The 25333-nt window shown below is 32.0% G+C and overlaps 3 protein-coding genes across 6 annotated transcripts in view; 2 read left to right on the top strand and 1 right to left on the bottom strand.

Moving 5' to 3' along the window:
- Nucleotides 1-306: 306 nt before the first annotated feature.
- The window catches only part of LOC125865145 (probable protein phosphatase 2C 10), an 878192-nt gene continuing 853165 nt past the window's right edge, over nt 307-25333 (bottom strand). For 2 of the 4 annotated variants that reach the window (XM_049545326.1, XM_049545328.1), the window contains exons 2-5: nt 4296-4529; nt 3340-3616; nt 863-1017; nt 307-765 (exon numbers count right to left, since the gene is read on the bottom strand). In XM_049545326.1, coding sequence (XP_049401283.1) covers nt 625-765; nt 863-1017; nt 3340-3616; nt 4296-4433 — 711 coding nt within the window. In that variant the 5' untranslated portion in view covers nt 4434-4529 and the 3' untranslated portion in view covers nt 307-624. Of the gene's footprint in view, nt 766-862; nt 1018-3339; nt 3617-4295; nt 4530-6011; nt 6124-6227; nt 6395-25333 lie in introns of those variants that run through there. The other 2 variants (XM_049545324.1, XM_049545325.1) reach the window with 2 other exon arrangements.
- On the top strand, nt 18991-19791 carry LOC125863910 (protein MAIN-LIKE 2-like). The gene has a single exon (XM_049543882.1). It carries the CDS (start codon nt 18991-18993, stop codon nt 19789-19791), a length of 801 nt encoding a protein of 266 aa, XP_049399839.1.
- LOC125863909 (uncharacterized) lies at nt 19661-21418 on the top strand. Its single transcript, XM_049543881.1, has 3 exons — nt 19661-20041; nt 20122-20562; nt 20690-21418. Exons 1-3 carry the CDS (start codon nt 20027-20029, stop codon nt 21416-21418), a joined length of 1185 nt encoding a protein of 394 aa, XP_049399838.1. The 5' UTR covers nt 19661-20026.

Genomic DNA, 25333 nt, shown 5'->3' with positions numbered 1-25333 from the left:
AGACAATATACCACAAACAATTTAAAACAAATAAATTCCACAAAAATTACTTAACTACTCTTAAAGTACCAAAGCAGGAATGTTAATTTGCTGTCTGCTATGGTACTTGAAACTGTCTTTGTGATGACAAGCAATCATGACGATGAAAGAGAGAGGTGAAGTACCTCACATGTCTCTTATTTTCAAATGATACATGTTACTTTCTCTATCCCATTTTATATGATATCGATAGAATTTTCTGAGTCGATCAATGTTAACCTTCTTATGTAAACAACAGTCATCAGAATATATATACAATCATACATATACAGTATAGGTTTGCCTTGACCATTATCATGATTACACCAAGAAACGTTTTGCTTACAAAATGCAAGTCTTTATGCAAATTACACAAAATTCAATCCTCAAGAATCTAATCTACTAAGTAGAAAAAAATCAACAGATAATTATCACACAAGCTGAATGAACAACTTGAAAATTACAAACAAGGGGCGAGGGATCGTATGTATAAATACAAATACTTATGCTGGATTCTGGAGATTTCAAGCTTCTATGAATCTAGGAGTTGCATCTCATTCTTACAAATACCCCTCTATTAACTATAGTGTTTTAACTTCTGCACACTTACCCCTTAAATCGGACAACGATGCATGAGATATCATCTTTACTTTCTCTAGTTAACGCTTCGATGGCTAATTGCTTGGATGCCTTCTGTGGGTCCTTAACCTTCTTCGCGATGTCAACTGCCTCTTGATTAGACATTACCTGAAGAATCACCAATTATCAATTAAAGAAAGAAGAGAGCAAGTGCACACTGTGCAATAATGGAAAGACAGCAACTGAATGTTGGAGCAAAGGGCACCTTCCATAGGCCATCACTTGCAAGGATGAGAAGATCTGTATCTCCATCAACATCGATGGTTCTTACATCAGGATCAGAGCGCAGGTGTGATTTCAGGTTCTTGTCTCCAAAAGCGCGAGATACAGCTAGTTGACCATTCACTCTAGCAACATCTCCTGAGATAATATGCATTTTAATAGGCATGTATAAACAAACTCCAAATACAGTAATATTACGAGGCACTTCACGCCTAGATCACATCTGCATAGTCTGGCACCCTGAGGACAGCAGCGTAAATTCTAAATCTACATAAGAATAGGTTTATTTGGTGCAAGAAGACCCTCAAATTCTTGCATGGAAAAAGATTCTTCTATATAACTTTTTCCCCATCAAATTTAATTTTTTGTCTAAATAAATGAAGGTTGGTTCCATGGTGAGGTACGAATAGCCAACAACAGATCTAACAGAGACACCTTATACATAAAATGTTGGACCGCCAATCAACAAAAATCTAAAGAGTGTCTATATAATTGTTAACTCAGAGATTAATAAAAATATCATGAACTAGCACATCTTAACAGCATGTTGTTAATAAGGCTGTCAACTCCTACTAAATTAAGAATGACATGAAAACATGTGCTTGTGAGGATTTGATGCATAAAATTCATTTTATCCTGGTTAAACTCATAAAACAATCACATCAATAATCAACACAACAGTGTTCCAAGTTCCCCAATACTACTAGTTCCTACTGCTTCTAGACACTGCAAGTGGAGTCCATCCAACAAGATAACTTGACCTAACTAGGGGTTTCATTAATGGGCTCGTAACCGTAGTATCAGTTGTAAGCGAACCAAGCTTGTTATAAACAACAATCCAAATTTGTTAAGCCCGAAATCAATCACATTGTGGATCAAACAGATGGTAACAACACATAAATCCTAGCTTTTCAAAAATAGAGAGAACTGAGAAGGAACCGAAGAGGTGTGCCTTTTCTCTAGGCTAGCTGCAAAGGGGGGAGTGGGTCTTGATGACTGAGAACGTGAGGAAGAGGAAGATTGCATATGTCAGTTGATTTTTCATGTTTACACCATGAGATAGCGTCTGGCTTGTGGGAGGAAATTATGAGATGGTTTGGACTTCAGTTGTGATGTCAAACACTGTAAAAGAAACAATGGTTATTTGGATATATAGAAGAAGAAAGAGAAGATGCACGACACGGGATGTTGCTCCGCTAGCACTTATGTGGACCATATGGAAAGAGAGGAATAGGAGAGTTTTTGATGGGGTAGAGAAGGACTACACAATTAAGGCATGTCCTCTTATCCTTTATTGCTTTTGGTGCACTCGTGAGGTTCCTGTATGTATAGAAGATTGGGCATTGTTTGTAGGAAACCACATCTCTTTGTAAGGCTTTTTATTTTTGGTATACTACTTGTCTATGGATGTTTTTTGTCCATGATGTATAAGTTTTTTAGTTTTTTGAAATCAAACAAAAAATGCTTGCTTGTCCACAATTTGAGATCAGAAAAAGCACTACTTACAACAAAAATTTCGAGTTGGTTATATGAATCCTCATTGGTCATGTTGCTTTATTTAAACTCATATCAGACCAACATTAAACAGAATAAGTTCTAAAAGTTCTCTACATTTTCTAACTATATATAAATCTCTGGCAGCTAAAGGACTCCTAAAATTATAGGACCAAACAAGTAAATGATTAAAGCATAACCCCAACTAAAAATCCTTACAAGTTCTACAAAGTTAAACACTTCTCTTTTCCATAAGATACAATTACACCAAGTAAATACAACAATAAAGATGTATTAGACTCTTTGTCCACTGCCCCCAGAGATGTGGAACAAATCATCACATCATATAGTCAGGTGAGAGAAGTTGAACTAAATCTCACAAGATCTATTAGAATCAGAACATATAATATACTGAATAACGGGTCACTTACCAACAGACAATAAAATAGTGCCTTTTCCATTGTTGATGATAATGGAAGAAGGGAATATGATGTAAGATGAGAAAATGATGGAATGAACAAAATGTAGTACTTAAATTATTATGTCACTTATTTAAATGGTCATCCAATTAATGGGGGAAAAAAGCAATATTATTAGGTGAAAGAAAATACTTATCAAGTAAATATTATTCACTTGGCACACAGATATTTAAGAAACAAAGGAAGACTTTGCAAGAGTTCGTAAGTTGGATGACCATTAGAGAAATACGAAAGTTTAATGGGTGACATGGATGCCACATCATCTTTCCGGCACCGGAAGATGATTTTTCTGGATGAAATGAATTCCTAAGAAGGTCGGTTAAGTTGAAGGAATTCGAAAGTGACTTGGATGACCATTTAAGTAATTAACTCGCAATTGTTCATGTCTTCCGTTCTCAATTTGGTTAGAAGATAAACTAAACAGAGGAGAAACTAATAACAGAACTACTACATAAATAGTAATAAGCCATCGCATGTGGATAACCACCTGGCATTTTTGTGACAAAGCCACCTTTGTTCTCAATGCTTCCCCGCTCTGTGTGTGGTTCATGATCAATGCTCATTTGTATCGCCTTCCCCCTCTTTGAAAGCACTGCTCTGGAATCTCCAACATTTGCTATCCATAACTTTCGCCCATTTATAAGTATTGCAGTCACTGCAGTCGACCCTCCTTGTCCTAGATCAGGAGTATGTGAGAGAATAGCCTGATCTGTTCTCTCATAAGCTTGTAAGATTGAGTTCTGAGGGTCGGTCCAAAAATCCTCCTGGGAAATTCAAATCTACATGGTAAGAGTAACTAAAAGCAACACCACCCCCATCCCAAAATAACTACATGCAGATGAAAAAGAAACAAAATTGTCCAAGATTAGGTACATCATGCATTTGATATTAAATGGACTTCCCGAGATTGGTTAATGTATGTGCATTAGGATTTGGCACTCCAAGACAATTGTTATATCCTTTCAAAAGATCAGAAGCTTGCTATGGACATTATTTGGACTTGGTAATTGGGTCTTATACCCGTTTAGCTGATTCAATCAACACCTCTTCTATCACAGTCGGTGATCTCTAAAAAGTATTAGAGCTTCTCTTTTTAGAGACTAACGGAACACCCATTTGGAATGACAAGTCTGACCCAATGCTCAGCTAAAGCACCAGTAGCATTGCATGACCAAACCAACATCTGCCAGGTTACAAAGAGGAGGATGGAGGAGCATGACAATCTTTCCCAAAGATATGATTCAATAAAATGGAGACCGGGTAAATATTTTTTTCCATCAAATAAAGGCTCGATAGAAGAAACAGAAAACCCAAGAATCTGTCATAAGCAGTTAAATGTGCTGTGATTGGTCCAAAGGGTGGCGGGTCACAGACAGATTTCTTGGTTATCTAAAAAAAAAAACAGTTAAATGTGCTGAGAAATTTTCCAAATCCACAAATCACCTCCTTTAAGATATTGGAGAACAAATGCTTCTGTAAATAGGTAGCCACATCGTCTCCTGAATGCCCATCATAAATAGCAAAAAGTCCTAGTTCCCCTTTGCGCAACTGCATGAATTTAGCAACATGATAATCCTCCATTGGATGATTTGCTTTCCCCTTAACCAGGGTGAACCCATACTTGGCAGGCCCTTGATGGCTTCTGCCTTTGCCACCTGATGACCGTCCTCCTGCAAGCTAATGGATAAAAGAAACTTTAACTGAGGTTGATATATATCTATACAAAGTACTGGTCAGCGCCAGAAACAAAGAACTGAGACCAAAATAACAAAAAAGATAAAGTTTTATAGAAAAACAGATATCCTATTGATATTAAGTCAACAATTTCAAAAACCAGGCATTCAAATTCCAAAAACCATGCATTCAAATTCCAAGAAAGAACCAACAGAATCTAATATAAGATACGCTATGTATGAAACATCAGCAGCATCTCTGCAAGGAAGGGAATGTAAAGGATAATAAACATAACAATCTTGAATAAAAATGATATCCTCCCTCTGCCATTTTGTATGATTATCGTTTTGAGACTAATTTCAATTTACCCAATAGTTTTGAGAACTTATTTAGACTAAAGACTACATTATTAACTTTAATTATAATAAAGGTTATTTTACAAGTTGTTCATTAGAAAATTTAAACCAGACTAAAATCATATGATTTTCCTCAAAAAGACGGGTTCTGTCCTATAAATTTAGAAACAGTGAGCAGGATGCCACTCTTATCTTCATTAGAAATGTCAGGGATTCATTGTAGATCAATATATACTGACACACAATTTCATGGAGTGAGTGTTGTTAACAAAATATATATGCAAGCAGGAGCCAATCAGGGTTAAAGCTAGAAATTTTAGAGGTTAGGTCAGGAGGCAATGAAGAAGGGAAAACCACCTGCTTAAGATTTAAAGTTTTAAAGGAAATATATGTTAAAGTTGGGCGAAGCAACATCTGCTTGATCCTAACATGGCTTGGTTCCCACAGCAAACATCTTAAGGTAGAAAACAATTTGAAAGAGAACAACCTTAAACCAAATTACTCCATCCTATAATTCTCGGGATCCGGAATCATTACAACAAAGTAATCCATAATAGCAACAATGTATAGCAGGAGATCACCCTAGACTATAGAAACCAAATGAAAGCAGTAGCTTTCGCCGAGTACAAATATTAGTTGCATCAAATAATCATCATTTCTACAGTCCCCATTCTAAGGTAAAAACAAATATAATCCTTGATAAATCTTGTTTTTTCTTATTTTTGATAACCTTGGTGCCCGGACCAGCTCATGTGCACCTCAACCACCTCCCACCAACAATAGGTATCAGTTAACTCTGTCCAACAACGCTAGAACAAATTGGGGAAAAATCATCTAGTGTTTTAGTCTCTGGTAGGATTTGAGCTTGAAACCTCGTGATGTTCAACCCACTTAATTGACCACTAGCACCGCACCCTTGGGTGCAAGCTTCGATAAATGATCTTTGATAAATCTTGTTATTCCTCAAAGACAAAACAATCAACCCACATAATTAAGCTAAGCCATAAAAAAAAAATCAAAATTTACTAGTCAAATTATAAAAAAACATCATGAAAAGATGTCAACAACAGGATCATTGAAAAGTAGGCATGAAAGTGAACAGGAGAAGAAATAGTGATTAAGGGCTGACCTGAGAATTGGCAGAACTGAAGCAGCATAAGTTATCCATAAAAAGTAAGTACTCCTCTAGTAATTAACATCAATTTTAGATAATCCTTAAATCCCTAAAACTGACAACCTGCCTGTACCAAAAGCATCAAACAGAGAATCTTGATCATCATCAAAACAATCAATTTTACAATTCATCAAAAAAAAAAAAAAAGGTATTTGAGAAGAATCGACTTACAGTATTACCAAAGTGTTCAATGATATGAGGATAAATATGGGTATGCCTACCAGTTGACTTTTCTGTTGATTAAATAGACAAAGTGTTTATAAAAGTTTCTATGGAGGTTGTGTTTTCGTCGTTGAAGAACAAGGTCTTCGATTCCCTTGGGTTTGGGTATGGCTTTCCCAAATTTGACTTTGTCTTCTATCTTTATTGTTTTTTTCCCGGTTTCCATCCGAATCTACATTAGAGCTTTGATTAAATTCAAATTGTGCACTATACAGTTCATTTGGAAATGATGTTCCCAATAAATTTTTCTCCCTAATCAAGCTTGAATTAGACCTCAACAGAATGAAATAGTCTCACCACTACACCATAGTAAATTTTGGAATTAGTAATGGATAGGTTTATAAATTATATTAATTAATTAAATTATAATGAATAGTTGAACGTCTCGTATTTAAAAAATATATTTAAATAGTTTATATTTAAAACTGTTAAATAAGTGGTCAATATTGGACCCAAAGGTGAATAACAAGGGTATTTTGAAGCCAATAGATAGATAAAGGGTAATTCTATACCATTTCTAATATTTCGAGAATATTTTAGACCCTTTTCCGTTGTTGTTTTAATGTAATGTAATGTAATATTACATCCGCTAGCAACACACTACTTGTCATATACGCTGTTCATTTGGTCCTACGTACTTCAACCATCATGATTATTTTTTAAAATTTTTATTTAAAAACACCTAAAACTTTTTTTTTGTTTTACTTTTTTTTTAGTTTCACTATATTTTTCTCTTTCAAACTTTATTCTATATTTTTAAACATAAAAATGATTCCATTTAAATTATAGGGGAAAAGTACATCAAACAACCATATATTATTTACAAAAATTATAATCAAACACAAATCTAACTTTAAAAAAATAAAAAATATATTTATAATAGTATGTAATAGCTCGTATATGAGGTTTAATTTACGACAGTATGTGACTATCGTTTTGAGACATTACCCTTTTAGTGTAAATTTGATTGTATATTTCAAGCAAATTAGAGTTAAGTCTAAATTAGATTTAGAAAAAATACATTCAAATACTAGAATATTATTTGTAAAAAATTTGATCAAACACAAGTTCTAACTTCATTTTCAAAATTTCAAAGAAAATTAAAAATAGTTGTTTTTCATGACCAAATTCCCATTTCATTCTTTTAATTCATACGTATAATTAATTCTTTATAATCATCTAATTTTCGTAATCCACTATATCAACTAATTCAGCATGCGCTATCGTCATGTGATTGGGGGTTTAAATTTAAGTTTTTATTTGAAATCAACATTAAGACATTTGAATTAAATTTCAAATCTCTTAAAATTAGGATTTCAATTTTAAATTTGTGATTTTATTATTTAAAAATAAATAAAATTCGACCCATAAGTTTATATTTTGTAAAAAAATATATAATTTTTAATTTTACAAAAAAAAAAGACTCATGCTCGATGTGAAAAAATTATTTATTTCATATGAGAAAATTATATTAAAAAATAACTAATTATTATGATTTTTGATTTATTGAATTAGTGAATCTTGTAAAATTCTATATATTTAAAATTTTATAATAGCATGTACTTGCAAGCAGGGGTGGACCCACGTGGTATCCAGGGGTTCACCCGAACCCCCTAGGCAAAAAATTACACGATATATATAAGGTAAATTTTCTATATTTCTGTACATATATATATATTTTGAACCCCCTCAATAACAAAGAGAAACTGATGGCGTAGTGGCAAGTACCCTTGAAATTAAGTTGTACGTCACCAGTTTGAATCCCTGTGAAAGCGTTTAATTTTTTTTTTTCAGTTTCAATTTATTTTAGTTTTTTTTTAATAATTTTCAGTTCTTTTTTTCAAGTTTTTTTTAGTTTTTTTTTTTTACTTTAAAAAATGTGCTAGAAGTTTGGTTTTAAACTCAAAAGAATTCAAGATTTCCATTTCTAACGGCTTATTTACACATTTATACTTTTATTTTTAGAACCCCTGAACAAAAATCTTGGATCCGCCACTACTTGCAAGCATTTATTTATAAAATGAATATGGAGATATGTAATTTATTAATGTCATGTCTTAAGATATTTTAATAACTTATTTAAGAATTATAAGTTTCTCATTTGGAAAGATGGCACAAGAGTTAGATAAGTTTTGATAATTTTCACTTATGAAATTTTCATGTTTATGATAAAAAGTATAACTTTTGAATTCTAAATTGAATATCCAAATAAATTTCAACCAAACGGGCCCTTAATTTCGTTTTAATTCCAAGGGACAAATTCAAAATCTTCTAGTTAACCATAGACTACTCCAATACTATAACAAAACAAGTGATTATGAGATTGTTTGATAACAATTACAATTAAAATAAATGGAGAGGTCATTTTGTAGCATTTTAACTAACCATGATATTGAGTTGAGCTAAAATTGATTTTGATGATTAACAATTAACATTGAAGAACAAGGTTCCTTTAATTATATGTTGTCGATAGTTGCAATAAATTCTTAATTTTTCAGCAATTTTTTTATGGAAGGATAGACTTCATGGGCTAGAACCTAGAAGCATTGTATTAGACAGAAGAATTTGAGTTCACAAAAATTCAATTTGTGAAAAACACTTTCAAGAAGGAAAGACGTGTGAAGTAGAACTTATTTAAGGAAATCAAGTCTTATTAGGATTGATTTTCTTAATTGAATTCTTCTAGATTTTGAAGCAAAATTTATAGGTGTATTTTGACCCATCTTTCCATACATAAAAAATATTATTATGTTATTATTGGAACTCATGTTGTTTTTTACGCAGTTGCTGAGAATTTTTCACTACAAATAGTAATCACAGTAAAAAAAAAAGGTAATTCAAAAATTCAAACTACACAACTAAATAGTTTGGTCAGATGATAATGGTTTTAGTTCTTTAGTTGTTAAATCTTTGAATTTTCTTTTCTTATTTATTTATTACTTACCAGCCAATAAAATGAGTACTAATACTGCACTAAATTGTTGTAAGCATACATGTTGATACCATTAGCTAACTGACTCTTCTATAATATTATTACTTTGTTTAAATATATAAAAAATTGCATAATAAAAAAATATTAAAAAATTAATATTTTTTAAAGATATTTGACTAACGGTAAGTGAAAAAAAAAACGATTTACTTTTTAGTAATGTATTATTTTAATAGATAATCCAAATTTTAAAAAAATCTATGTGATTTTTTGAATATGGATGTATCTATCACTTTTGCTTTATTGATTAGATTCTTTCAAAAGATACTGAAATTCATATAAAAATAATAATATCATAATTGATCTATGAATTAAGTCGGGAGTGTGTTTGGTTGGAATCATGATCTATCATATTCAGAAAATATGTGATTTTTCTTTTGAAAAGGATATTCCAGCCACCATATACGACAATAATATATAACTCAATTGAAGGGAGGATACAATCAAAGGAGATCGGACAAAGTATATTTCATCAAAAGTCTTTTTCACACATGATCATCAACAAAATGGTGAGATAGACGTTCAAAGACTCATTCAAGTGATAATCTTGTAAACTTATTCACTAAGGATTGTCAACATCAATATTTGAGAAGTTGTGATATAAGACTGGAATGCATAGTCTCCGAGATATCAAGTAAAGTTTTTATCGGGGGGAGAAAAATACGCGTTGTACTCTTTTCCTTAACCATGGTTTTATCCCATTTGAGTTTTCTTGGTAGGGTTTTTAACGAGGCAACATTTAAAGTGTATTAAAAGATTTGTGTACTCTTTTTCCTTCACTAGGATTTTTTCCTAGTAAGGTTTTAACGAGACACATTACTAATGGACATCCAAGGGGGAGTGTTATAAAATATTATGATATGGATGTTCACTACATCAAGAAGTTACTATGGCTAATTATCTCCATTACTTCCCTCCATTATGAAGATAACCTCCACCTTGATGATCATTATTCTTGTAACCTTTCACCTCCATAACCTCCTCCATTATATTCATGTTAATGTCATGTTTATAACTAACCTTTTGTATGCATCTATGTTACACTATAAATAGAGGCATAAAGGTTCATATTGTACACACTTGAATACTTTGAAGAATAAGAAATACTCTCATATCTTGTCTCTATATTTTTATTGTTTCATCTTCTATATTTCTCGTCTTATTTTGCTTTAGTTTTACTACAAATTCAAACTGCACGATATAGAAGTAATTCAGATTAATCATAACATATAGATACATCAAATAAATAAAGTTGGATGGAATGTCAATCCCATAAATGGAATTGATATTTACATAAAAAATAACATTGAACATTCATCTATAGATTCATATCAAATGTCGTATCTATCTTTATTTTATTTCGAAAGCAACTCTATAATTATAATCTATCTAATAAATAGTATGATAAAAAAAATAGATGAACTTATGTATGACACTTCTATCTATCACTTATTTTGAAACAGACATAATAATTAATTAAAGTTCATGAATTAGAAGCAATGATTTTACTATAAAAATAATTGAAAATTTTATTTTACTATAAATACACTCTTTGATATAATTTTCTCTTTTTTGTAGGGCATATATACCTCTTCTATTTCAACTAGATGATGGCAAGCCCGTGCAAGCACGGGCCGGTACGGAAAATGAATTAATAATAAAGATAATTATAATATAATTAATTCAAATACTATTTGTTAATATAATCAAATTGATTCAGATAGTATTTGTAAAGTAATGTGTACTGTACTATGAACATGGTCGATTTGATAATTCAAAAAAATTCCTCTAAATTGGTCCTTTATAGGGGTGTACAAAATCGAACCAAATCGTAAACCGAATTAAATTGAGAAAAAAAACCCGACTAGTAGTTGATTTGACTTGGTTTGGTATTGAAAAAAAAATCGACTATATTTGGGTTGGTTTGGTTTTAATTAAACAAAATCAACCGAGACCAAACCAACCCGACATTATATATATAATTTTAAAATTTTATTTTATACATAAAAATATTTACTTTGATACAATTTTTAAATATTTCTTATACTTTTTCATAGTTTTTATCTTTTAATATATTATTTCAAGTTTGAAACTTAGAATTCTGAATGGTTCAATAAATATTATAGTTCACAGATGTTGGTAATTATAATAAAGCTTAAATCAAAATCGAATTACTACTAATGCAAAAAGAAAATCAATTCAACACTAAGAATGACAATAATATTGAATATTTGTTCTTTGGCTTTACATTGGTTTAGACAATTCAAATACATAATCTGATTTTAATTTCCTTTAATATTTAGTCATGTAACTAATACTTATTTAACTTATTTTAGCATGATTTAGTACTTTTAAATTATGATCATTTTCATTATGACTTGTTAATTTGCAATATTTGTTTTACGAGATTTCATTATTATTATTTTTTGTTGGATATTTTAGTGTCATTACTCATATCATATTTTGTGTTATTTTCTTAAGAAACACCTTAGATAGTTGTATTTTGGTAGGACTAAAGAAATATTTGAAGTACAAGTAAATTATATGTTTGTATGAATACTTTACCGGAAAAGTCCGAAAAACCAAAAAAAATTCGAAAAAACCTGAGATTGAAAAATCCAAGTTTTATTGGTTTGGTTTATAGATTTAAAAATTCGACACAAATAATTTGGTTTGATATTTGAAAAACCTGAACCAACCCGATCATGTACACCCCTAGTCATATCGAAACAATTTCAAGTTGGCCAAGAGGCAAGAACGTCAATTTCCATTTGAATGAGAAAATAAAGTAACTTGATAGAATAGAAGATGGTTGTAACAAACTACATTTTAAGTTTTTTGGGTCATGGGTTGGCTATGTGGACCGATCCGATATAATAGATTTACAGATAAAAGATCAAATTGAGATTCTCTTATCTCTATTTTAAAGTGAAGAGAAAACAATTATCACTGCACAACCTCTCTTTGCAAAATAATTTTCTCTTAGATGAAAAAATAAAGGGAAAAAGGATAAATATATCTCGAACTATTGTAAATGGTATTTAAATACCCTTCGTTATACTTTTAGGACACTGATATTCTTACCGTCCAAATCTTGGATTGTATATATCCTTTGAACTAACAGAGAGACACGTGTCATAATCTTAACAACCTATCCAAAATTTATTAATTTTTTATCCATAATTTAAAAGCCCACCCAAAAATCCACCCAAATAAGTATAACCCAAAAAAAAACCCCAAAAGACCCACACCTAAATAAACCCATTTTCCCTTTCTTCATTGTTCCACCATCCAAACACTCCCACGAAATAGATCAACACAGAAACTCCACCACACCATTGCGACTTCATCTTCTTCGACGGAAGCTCCACAAACAAAACAACCCACACCCATATTATAACCGAAAAAACCTCTAAGTATATATGCTCTTCTCTTATGTAATTGATAAACCTGATGCAGGTAGCACAAAAGTGAGACAATAATCATATGTTTGATTTCGAGAAGGATAGAAGGAAGATGAGAGAAAGGACAGAGAGACTTATCGATTTATTTTGAACTTGTGAGATATTAGTGAGAGGTTTTGATTACTAAATAATCACCGGCTACTAAAAATCGACAACACCCAACTATTTATAAATTCGAAATTCACTAAGGCAAAAAAAAAAGATATAACTTTTGTGATTATAAATCCATTTGAAGTTTGTTGGTTCTATTCATCAGTTCTACTGGGACAGCGATGAAAGAGAGACGGATTCAAGATGGTCAAGTTTTATGGTGGCCGAAGGGTCGCTGCATCGCTGATTTCGCCGGAGCGAGGGAGGCTGAGTTAATTAGCAATTAGAAGTGATTTGGTTTGTGGAGTTTCGTCAAAAAAGATGAGTCGCGGTGGTGTCTTGAAGTTCTGGTGTGGGGGTGGTAATTGGTTGCAGTTGGTTGATGGAATTATGAAGAAAAGAAAAATGGAGTTTACTTAGGATTTGGTCTTTTGAGGTTTTTTTTCTCGGGTTATAATTATCTGGTGGGTTTTTGGGTGAGCTTTTCAATTATGGATAAAAAAATAAAATAAATTTTGTATAGATCGTTAAGATTATGACACGTGTCTCTCCGTTAAATCAAAGGGTATATATAACCCAAAATTTGGACGTAAGGTCATCAGTGTCCTAAAAGTATAATGAAGGGTATTTAAATATCATTTACGTTAGTTCGGGGGGTATATTTATTCTTTTTCCCCAAAATAAATGAACTAAACAAATAGATGAGGAAACCGTAAGAAAAAACTCTATCTTTCTATAATAACATCAACACAAAAAGATATTTAGTAGGCGTTTGGACATGCGATATTGAAATCACCGTTTTGACATGTGATTTCACACTGATTTCATCTCATGATTTCATATCATGAGATAAAATCTCATATTCACCAAGAATCATGATTTGAGAATTTCAAATAATGATTTGGGATTTTTCAAATAAAAAAATTGACCGAGAAATTTATATTTTGTAAAAACAACCCCATATATCTACTAATCATTTATTTCATATGTAAATTAAATTTATAATTCATATCATTACTTTTTAAACCATTTACATCTCATATAATGAGTATTCTCACAAACACTAGATATAGGACCCCATGCCAGCACGGGGCCCAATATATATTATTTTTTTATTTTAATTTATGTCATATAATGGAATTTGAGAAGTTATTGAAATTTTTATATGATTTTAAAAATATTTTAAATATTTAGCTATTGTGATTTTTAGTACTTTTTTTTTAACATAATTTTGAAAATAATAGTTATTACTCTGTTTGTTCTAATTTATGTGGCATACGCAGAATTTCAAATATTAACCATTTTTTATATGTCTCTTTAATATATTAAGTTGTTAATTATTGTACTTTATAGTACATTTTGAACCTAATTTTTTAATAATATATATTTATTTGCCATGTCCCAATTTATGTGGCATTAATTGATAGATTTGTTGGAGTCGAGAGATTTATTTTGTTAATTATTGTAATTTATATATTTTTTTCCGTCAATTTCAAACAATATATGTTGTTAATTGATAGAATACTTTTAATGTAATTTATTTTAAAAAATATGTGTGACTGTCCATGTCCCAATTTATGTGGCACATGTAAAGTTTTGACAATTAACCAAAATTTTAATACATTTAAAAAAATATTTTTAAGTCGTTAAATTTTAAGTAATTTAAATTGTTGTATTATTTATTACAATTTATAATACTTTTAAAGTAGTTGAAATACTGTACTATTTATTATGATTTATAACAATTTTTTTAAAATTTATGTCATATTATGGAATTTGAGAAGTTATTGAAATTTTTATATGATTTTAAAAATATTTTAAATTGTTAGCTATTGTGATTTGTAGTAATTTTTTTAACATAATTTTGAAAATAATATTTATTGCTCTAGTTGTTCTAATTTATGTGGCAGATGCAGAATTTCAAATATTAACCATTTTTTATATGTCTCTTTAATATATTAAGTTGTTAATTATTGTATTTTATAGTACATTTTGAACCCTATTTTTTTAATAATATATGTTATTTGCCATGTCCCAATTTATGTGGCATTAATTGATAGATTTGTTGGAGTCGAGAGATTTATTTTGTTAATTATTGTAATTTATAATTTGTTTTTCATCAATTTCGTCGACTATTTTTTTTTATTAATTATTGCAATTTATTGTTTCTTTTTCGTCAATTTCAAACAATATATGTTTATCCTATAATCCATTTTATGTGGTACCAATAGAATTTAGAGAGCCAGTTAAATTTTTTATATAAGTTTTAAATAATTAAGCTGTTAATTATTGTAATGTATAGTATTACTTGTATTATTTTTAAATATATATTTAAATATTATATGTTAGGTTTTTTTATCCTAATTTATATGGCATTGATAGAATTTAAAGTGTCAAATAATTGTTAATTATTGTAATAGATAATATGAAGTATTTAAGTCATTTATAGTATAGTAATTAATATATAATATGTAGTATTTAAGTGTTATATTATGGAATTTGAGAAGTTATTGAAATTTTTATATGATTGTAAAAATATTTTAAATTGTTAGCTATTGTGATTTGTAGTACTTTTTTTTTTACATAATTTTGGAAATAATATTTATTACTCTGTTTGTTCTAATTTATGTGGCACAGGCAGAATTTCAAATATTAACCATTTTTTATATGTCTCTTTAATATATTAAGTTGTTAATTATTGTATTTTATAGTACATTTTGAACCTAATTTTTTAATAATATATGTTATTTGCTATGTCCCAATTTATGTGGCATTAATTGATAGATTTGTTGGAGTCGAGAGATTTATTTTGTTAATTATTGTAATTTATAGTTTCTTTTTCGTCAATTTCAAACAATATATGTTGTTAATTGATAGATTTTTTGGAGTGGACTATTTTTTTATTAATTATTGTAATTTATTGTTTCTTTTTCGTCAATTTCAAACAATATATGTTTATTATATAATCCATTTTATGTGGTACCAATAGAATTTAGAGAGTCAATTAAATTTTTTATATAAGTTTTAAATAATTAAGCTGTTAATTATTGTAATGTATAGTATTACTTATATTATTTTTAAATATATTTAAATATTATATGTTAGGTTTTTTATCCTAATTTATATGGCATTGATAGAATTTAAAGTGTCAAATAATTGTTAATTATTGTAATAGATAATATGGAGTATTTAAGTCATTTATAGTATAGTAATTAATATATAATATGTAGTATTTAATTGGAAGGTGATGGGGCCCACTTATATAGTTTGATAAATATATTGGATATTAGTAGTGATTTATAGTATAGTAATTAATAATATATAATATGTAGTATTTAAGTGGAAGGTGGTGGGGCCCACTTATATATTTTATAAATATATTGGACATTAGTAGTGATCTTATTGGCTCATTGGTAGTCATTCCTAGAGTCTTCTATAGAATTTTTGACCAAACTAATCCATTATTTAAAGCAATTCACCAAAATAATACGTTTTTAAATTTTTTTACAAAAGTAGTATAAACGTATTTCTCAATAACGTTTTAGGACCAACTATGTGGAATACTGTAGTTGACGGCGTTAAGTATATAAACGTTACTCATAGTCACGTTTTTAGCCTAATACGTTACTCTGAGTAACGTTTTATACTTTAAAGGCCCACATCTCAAATACACTGCGTTTTTATCCCGATTTTTTTGTTTTTAATTCTAGTTTAGTGGCCTGTTGGGCCTTTTATTGAATTTTCTGTAACCAAAGTTTGGCCCAAAATAAAAACACCAAAACAAATGATATGTGCACATATTCTAATATACCCGACCCGACTAATATCTGATTTATCTGGATTAGAGCAATTTCCTCTTTTGGAAGGTGAATCGATCTTCCTTCTCCGCCATTGCCTTGTCGGAAACTTGGTTCCTCGTGCTTCCTCTTGCTGCGTGTGTACCTATTGATGATACCAGTGCTGGTAATCTTTCCTCTAGCTTGATTTCTTCATTCTCTTCTTCTGACATTCTTCTTCTTCTTCCAGCTGTTCTGAGCGTACCTCTCCAACGCCATGGAAACGAAGCTGATTACCGGTGAATCTTAGCAGCTGGAATCTGCACCTAAGTTGAGTGATGAACCCCCTCCCCCCCTTATCGCTATTTAATCTCGTTTTTGGGTATCTTTGCTGTCATGTTGTATGCTTTTGTGACCCCTGCTGTCATGTTTTTTCATTTCACTTTTTAGACTGTTTCTAGGCTTCTTTGAGCTTTGAACCATTTGCCTAACTAACCATTTTTTTGGTTCACTTTTTGACGTGCCTCAGGTGGTGTATTTTGCCACCATATCGGAGGCGTTGACATTGTTGAAAAAATCCGGCGAGACTCATGTAAGCGTTTGGAGCTGTGACCATATAAGGAAGGTTGTAGAAGAAGGAGGTGGAGGAGATTCTGTGTGCCGCTGTATTGGTAAGATCTGTATGGTTGATGTGATTTGCTTCCTCTGTAAGGAAGAGAATTTGGCTGATCCTTCTAAGGCTCTTCAAACTCCCGTGGAGCAGATTTTGCCTAAAGGGAATTCCATTGTCAGACATTTGGATCCAAATTCTAGGTAATTACGAAGAGTTTTTTCTTCATTTTGAATCCAGATTCAATTAGATATGATTTTAATTCCTTTTCTTGCCTGGTAAATGGTGATTAGAAATTATATTGAGGTTGTTTGTTTTGCAATTACATTTTCTTCGAAGCTTCAATTCTTCTTGAAGAATGGGTTAATATTAAGCTTCTCGAAGAAAAAAGACAAAAGATCCTACCTTAAATCAGGTTTATATATGCTATTGATTGATAATAATGTAGGTGGTTAGAATGGTGTTAAGTTTGTTCTGCATTCTCTTTTCAGCTTCCTATTTTTTGTCCTCTATTTACAATGGAGTATACACATTTTCTATTATTGAAGTTTTGTATCCTTTGCTGGTGGTTAAGGACTTTTTTGTCCCTTGGCCTTAATAGGGGCGGATCTAATGAAGGAGCTACGAGTTCATCCAAACTTAATAATTTTATGTTAAGAAAAATTCGTAAGTATAAATAATACTCAGTAAATCAGAGTGGACATGAGAGAATGTCGAATGAGATTTAAATGCTACTAGTGTATATATAATTTCATTATCCAGTGTGAGTAGATGCATGAATCTTCATATTGAGCCTTGTGTATATATTTGAAATTGAAACCAAAAGGAGTACAAAATTAAAAATGCTGTGCCTCAGCCCTGACTATGTTGATTTCTTTTTCGTGTGACTCGAATGTAACAAAAAATGGAAGCAATTCACCAAAATAATACGTTTTTAAATTTTTTTACAAAAGTAGTATAAACGTATTTCTCAATAACGTTTTAGGACCAACTATGTGGAATACTGTAGTTGACGGCGTTAAGTATATAAACGTTACTCATAGTCACGTTTTTAGCCTAATACGTTACTCTGAGTAACGTTTTATACTTTAAAAGTACTCTAGGCCCACATCTCAAATACACTGCGTTTTTATCCCTCTTTTTTTATTTTTAAGAATATTTTAGTGGCCTGTTGGGCCTTTTATTGAATTTTCTGTAACCAAAGTTTGGCCCAAAATAAAAACACCAAAACTAACAATATGTGCACCTATTCTAATATACCCGACCCAACTAATATCTAATTTGTTGGCTTGATTTCTTATGTTTTCATGACCCCTAGCTTACTTTTAGAAGCAACAAAAATTACTTAAATTTCACATATCATGAAATAAATAATTGAATCCATTCAAATTACACTAATTCATTAACTATACTTATGCATTTATTTGCACAACCATTTCAAAATGGTATGTCCTTCAGAAATGAATAACACGCATACAAATAAAATCGAACATATTTGAAGTTTAAAAACATAAAAATTAGCTCCATGTCAACTTAAGCTAATAAAACATCAACATAAGCTCCTTGTTGGCATTGTCCTCTAACTTAACGTCTCCAACTCCATTTGTTGACATGTTTCTTTCAATTTAAGTTCTCCAGCTTCACTTGTTGGCATGTTTCTTTAAATTTAAAGACACCAACAAGTATACTACTAAATTTTTATTGATTTAGTGGATGTTATATGATTTTTTCTATTTAATAATTTTAATTTCATATGTGTTTATTTTATTTTATAGGTAGTTTTATGGCTGGTACTATTGCATACCAACTAGACCCCGGTCCACTTGAATCATCTGTATTAACGGAACAAATTACCCATAGATCACGGGATATATGGGATGGAAGTGTTAATATGATTCTAAATACGAGGAGGTGTGATGGTAAATTTTGGGACCTCGTAAAGAAATATCCCATCCCTCCTCGAGTCTTAGAAGTGATTCAATTATCTGGATTGTACGGTGTTTATAGGTCTCATCGACCTATGATTGATCGTAGTTTGATCACTTCCCTAGTCGAGAGATGGCGTCCTGAGACGCATACATTTCACTTTAGGACTGGTGAGGCAACTATCACCTTGCAAGATGTAGAGGTGTTGTATGGCTTACCTGTGAATGGTCATCCTGTACTTGGTAATGAGTTGATTAGGACTATAGGAGATTGGCAAAATATTTGTGAAAGATTATTAGGTTTTACTCCATGTCCTCAAGACTTCAACCATAATAGCCTTAAGGTCTCTGCACTTAATGCGCACATGCTCAGGCAGCCACAGTTGACAGACATGGCAACACAAGATATGGTTAATCAAAAGGCTAGGTGTTACATGTTTTGGATGATTGCTGGTATGATGATGGCAGATACATCTGGTAGTTTTTTAAAGCTTATGTATCTTCCCATGCTCGAGGATGTCAATGCAATTGGGTCTTATAGTTGGGGTAGTGCGACCTTAGCGTGCTTGTATCGTTTTCTCTGTAAGTCCTCACAAAGTAACCAAAATGAGATAGCTGGATTTCTACCACTACTTCAGGTATACTCAATAACTAAATAAATTATTTATTAATATTTCTTGTACTTTAATTACCTAAATTATATATTATGTTTAGATTTGGGCATGGGAAAGAGTTACTGTCCTTAGACCACAGGTAATAGCACAAAGAGACATCAGAAATATTTTTCCAGCTGGTTTACCTAAGGGTCCACATGCTACTAGATGGTTTGCACGTTTTAGTTGGACCGACACTACTAAGCATGTGTTGAAAGTGTTTAGGGATGCACTTGATTCCATGACGGAGGATCAGGTACAATATAATATCAGTTTTGTTTTAATTTTCATGTATATTGTAGTTTAAACTCATTTATATTTTTTCTTTTCATGTAGTTTATTTGGGAACCATATTCTGATGAGTTAATTGAGGGTCTTCCTGACTATTGTCGCATTGGACGAGATATATGGCGTGTTAGAGCTCCAATTTTTTGTTGGGATGTCGTCGAGGTTCACTTGCCTGACCGAGTTATGAGGCAATTTGGGTTGAAACAGATGATACCAACTCCATTTTTATTTGATTCGACACATTTTCACCATGATCGTCGGGGAAGACCAAATACAAATTGGGAGTTGGAGCATGCACAATGGTTGCCTTTTTGGAACCAACGACTTCAATATATTTGTGAAGCACCAATCAATCGTGAACCACTTCGATATGACGACCCCTACCTTATTTGGTTTAGACGCATTACTCGTCTTGTTATTGGTAATCCTACTCTGCGTCCTCAACAACAACAAGGTTATGTGCCAAATTCAACGGCATACGAAACAATGGTAAGTATTAGCTTCTGTTCTTTTGCTTGTTTGAACTGATTATAAGTTGTTTATTTGTGTACTAAGAGACTTATTATGATCCAACGATTAGCTACATTATATTTAATGAATTATGTATAATATGCAGGTGCGTTATATTCATTCGATGGTTGATAAAGCAAAATCACTCGGTGATCAACCATCAATGGAGGATTTTTACATATTTCGTGCAATGGTGCGAAATGAAGGAGAAAGATGTTTGACATATGTGCACGAGGCTGATAGGATTAATATACAAGCCGATTATAGAAGAGATGACGTACAAGCTGACCATTTACATCACCCTATTCGTAGGCGAGGAAAAGGTGGTGTTGCTGGTAGGAGGGCACGTGCTGCTGAGAGAGGACGAATTCCTGTTGAAATGGACGAAGCAGCCTTAGAAGATTATCAAGCAACTGGTGATATTGGTTCTACTTCAAGGAGTCACACTCAGGAATTCATTCCTGTGGCATCAGGTATGACATATCAACCAACAAATTTTGAGATTGCCCCATACATGACGCCACAAATTTCAAGGGATCCAAGTCTTTCGTCACTTGAGAATGTCTTTGGTAATTATCGGCCTCAACATTTTGAGAATGCCCCAAATTTTACCTCATCGCCTGTGCCAATGTCCATGGAGATCCCTGATGCCATGACTAATTTAGAGGACTCCAACATCGAGATAGAAGGTAATGAGTTGGATGATTCCAACAATGAAGTGGATGGTAATGATCCTGAGAATGCAAGTAGAGGTGGTGAACCATCAGCGAAGAAGAAACGTACAATTTTTCCTAAGTTTTGTGGCACTGGTACAATATTTTTAAAGCTTTGGTGAACCATTATTTCTTAACATTACTGCTTCTTTTTTCGTTGAATAATTAAAAATTGTTTTTACTTGCCAGGGAGTCATCAACTTAACCAACATGTCATAAAGAAAACAACAAAAGGTAACAAAGACATTGTAGCAACAAAAAGAAGAAGCAAATAATAAATCACAAGGCGAAGACTTCCAAGTAAGCTTACTATTCTGTGAGACTGCAAAAACAACCATATTTTTAGTTGATTTTTCTCTTAAAACTTGGTTTTCTAGGAGTCTTTTAGCTTTTAACTAGTATCTTTTATTTTTCATTTACTTTATATGGTGGCATGAGATAAATTTAAATGGAGAAACATGGTCAATGATATTTCATATACCCACACGTAATTGGTATTGTTGATTGGAGTTGTTGTCTGCATTTGGTTTTGTCCTGCATTTGGTATGACTTATAATTTGAATTGGTTGCTAGTCCTTTTCTAAATCTCTGTTTTTATTTGGTTTTGGAGTCTCATGCAAGCGATTGGTAGAACCAGTGGATGGTGGAACCTAAAATAAGTCAATTTAAATGGGCATCTAAAAGTAGCTTTTAATTTTGGGGCAAGCATTGTTATTGTACTACAAACTGAATCTGCAGTACAATGGGATTCAATTAAAAGTTAGAAACAGAAAGGGTCCTATGTATGTACTCCTCAATTAGTGGTACTATCACTTGTACTATGACTATTTCTTCTTCTGGTCCTTACTCCATCAAAAAACAGCCATTGCACTAATTACCTTTGGTCATTGAAAATTTTCATCAGGAAAAGACCTTTTCATGTATACTCCAGATGGAAGGAATGTTTAGAATTATTGGCGAAAGGAGTCCCTATATATTGAGGTAATTATGGTCTAGAATGATATTCAAAAGTGGAGAGGATAGACAGGGACGAGGCAGCGCATGAGATCCACTGTTTCCCATTGATTTTTGATATTGGGAAACAAAATAAAATTATGTATGAAATGAGTTTTATGTTGGTTCTTCTTCATGTGACATAGTAAGCAATTAAAGATTGTTGCTTTCTTTTGTTTTGTATTGTCTTATAGGGATTATGCTTTCAAAACCAGGAGAAATGACCTCAAGACCAATTGGCCATCAAAATCAGGAGAAAAAAATTGCAGCTTTGTTTGAGAGCTACAAAGTGGTCGTTGGACGTATATTGTAATTACGTTGTGATTCCTTCAAATTGTAGTTCTTTTGCATTTTGTGTCAATATCTCGGTTATAAGAAAGGAATTCACTGTGATTATTAATGCTTATGTCTTGCAAAGCAACATGTTTTATTACTCACTGGAGACTTTTGTAATTTTTTAATTTTCTATTTTGTCTCTAGGAGTATGAATACATGGATGTTTCCAATTATTTAAGTTAATTTTACCTCAATGTCACTGAATTCTATTGTATAGTAAACATTGGGAGGTCTCATTCTTTAACAATTCATTACGTAGATACATTGTTGTGTACACCAATCTTGTATTAGCTGTGTAATTGACCAAAAAAGAGAGCATAAGGCTTTATTATTAACACCAGAAAGTTCACAGGAAGAGAAAAATTTATGACATTTAAAGTTATTGCTAATTAGACATCCTTGAGTTACATTACAGTGGAAAATCTGGAAATCTGGAAAATCTGGAAATCTGGAAAATCTGGAAATCTGGAAAATCTGGAAAATCTGGAAAATCTGGAAATCTGGAAAATCTGGAAAATCTGGAAATCTGGAAAATCTGGAAATCTGGAAATTAATGCTAATAATTTTTCCTCTATTAGCAATCTGGAAATTATCCCTAGTTACATTACAGTAGATAACTAAAAGGAAATTAACACAATTAGACATCGACCCACAACTATTTACTTAAATTTATTTACGATTGGGACATCGACGCCTATCATGTCCAGTCTGCCTACATAATCCACAAGCTCGCTCATACACTGTAGAACCACGATCCATTTCATTAGGTATTCTAGTTGTCCTTGGCCGATTAGGACGACGATAGAATTCATTACTTCTCATTGTAAAACTTGGAGATGGCCAATATGCCTCATGACCAATTGGTGAGAATGACCCAGAATATGTTGCAACATAATTCTCTATTGTGAAATGTTCGCTAACAAAATTTCTAGCTAGCCCCCCCATTCTATTAGCTACCTTCATGACATGTGAACATGGGAAGTGCAAATTAACCCATTTTCCACAATCACATTTTCCTTCATTCAGTGAAACACAATGAGGATTACCACCAGTACCATCAACCTGTATAGATCTAACCTCGTATACCCCTGTGGGTATATTCCAATCAAAAACAAAGTGCCTTTTTGAACTTTCAAAATTCTTCTCCCACTTTGTTTTGAACCTCCCAGTCCATAATTCATTTTGTTCTGCAAGTTGGTGCGCTATTTGAGACCTACGGGTATACCGTTCAATAGTTTGCTCCAATGAAAGTCTAACCATAGCAGTGACAGGCAAACCTCGTGCTTTTTTCAACACTCCATTGAACGACTCTGAAAGATTTGTTGTCAACACTCCCCATCTTTTTCCACCATCATGGCTAATGGTCCATTTGTCCAAGGGAATTTCCATGAGGTATTCATGTGCTTCGACATTTTCTTCTCTAATTTGCCACATCAAGGATTCAAACTTCCTTACTTGATGGGCTGAAGCAGCCCTCCACATCAATCTGCTGAGGTCCTTGTTTGGAAATTTAGATTGAAAGTTGCTCTTCAGATGCCTTATGCAAAATCGATGGAAGGCTCGAGGCTCTTGAAATCGCCGCAACTCCTGCAAACTAGTCAAGATTCCTTTTGCCCTATCAGATATAACACATACATCTTCTCTACTTTTTATCACATATGCACTCAAATTTCTAAAAAACCACTTCCATGCCTCTTTTGACTCTTTGTCTACAATAGCAAACGCTAAAGGAAGAATGTTATCATTTCCATCAATTCCAATAGCAATTAATAATTTGATCTCATATTTTCCATAAATATGAGTTCCATCTACTGAAATAACAGGGCGACATGTTTGGAATCCATCTATGCATGGCTTGAAAGCCCAAAATACATATTTAAAAGTTTTTACCTCTGATGAACTCATAGACTCTTCGTGTTTCCATTCCACAACTGTTCCATGGTTAAAGTGTTGAAAAGCTATAAAAAATTTAGGTAGGTCACTAAATGATTTCTCAAAGTCACCATACACCAATTCAGCCACGCTTTTCTGTATGTCACTTGATGACCAAATTTTTCGTGAACCTTTGAAATGACATCTACCACCAAGTACTTAGGATTTTTTCTAATTTGATTTAGAAACAGTGATGCAATCAAACTGGTATTTAGATTGGCGTGACCACTAGAAAGCCCTTCAATCTCACATCTATGATTTTCAACATATTTTCCTATCTTCCAAAGGTTATCTCCAACTTTTCGACCTCGAAGAAACCACAAGCAACCCAATAAACTATAAAACTTACATCTCACAACCCATAGACTCTTGGTAGATGTTACCACCTTGAACTCCTTATTTTTGTGCAAACTCCAAATTGTTACCGCCCGTTTTAACTTTTCTTTACTACTAAAAAACATACCTTTTTTCAAATCCTTTTTTGCTTCCTCAGACCAAACTGAACAATATTCCATCTCAGATTCACATGTAGACATGAAAATGTCTTCCTCATTCTCTAATGTCCTGAAATAGGGTATGTCATAATTTTGTATTTCAGACACGCCTTGTTCATGATTATGAAGATTTACACCATTCTGAGAAAAATCTCTAATATCATCGATATCTTGATCAGGTTCACTTTCATCACCATCTTTTGGAGGTTCATCTTCCTCCGAACTTTCATCACTAATTTCAGCATTTACATCATTATATAGATCAACGTTGGTCTCATTATC

The sequence above is a fragment of the Solanum stenotomum genome, chromosome 5 (assembly GCF_019186545.1).
Source record: "Solanum stenotomum isolate F172 chromosome 5, ASM1918654v1, whole genome shotgun sequence".
In the NCBI taxonomy this organism is placed as follows: domain Eukaryota; kingdom Viridiplantae; phylum Streptophyta; class Magnoliopsida; order Solanales; family Solanaceae; genus Solanum; species Solanum stenotomum.
This window is presented reverse-complemented; position numbering and strand designations above follow the sequence as displayed.

Coding starts and splice junctions, on each gene's coding strand:
- LOC125863910 (XM_049543882.1), top strand. CDS start 18,991: ATGGCTGGTACTATTGCATACCAACTAGACCCCGGTCCACTTGAATCA.
- LOC125863909 (XM_049543881.1), top strand. Junction 20,563..20,689: donor CAACGGCATACGAAACAATG/GTAAGTATTAGC, acceptor TATAATATGCAG/GTGCGTTATATTCATTCGAT.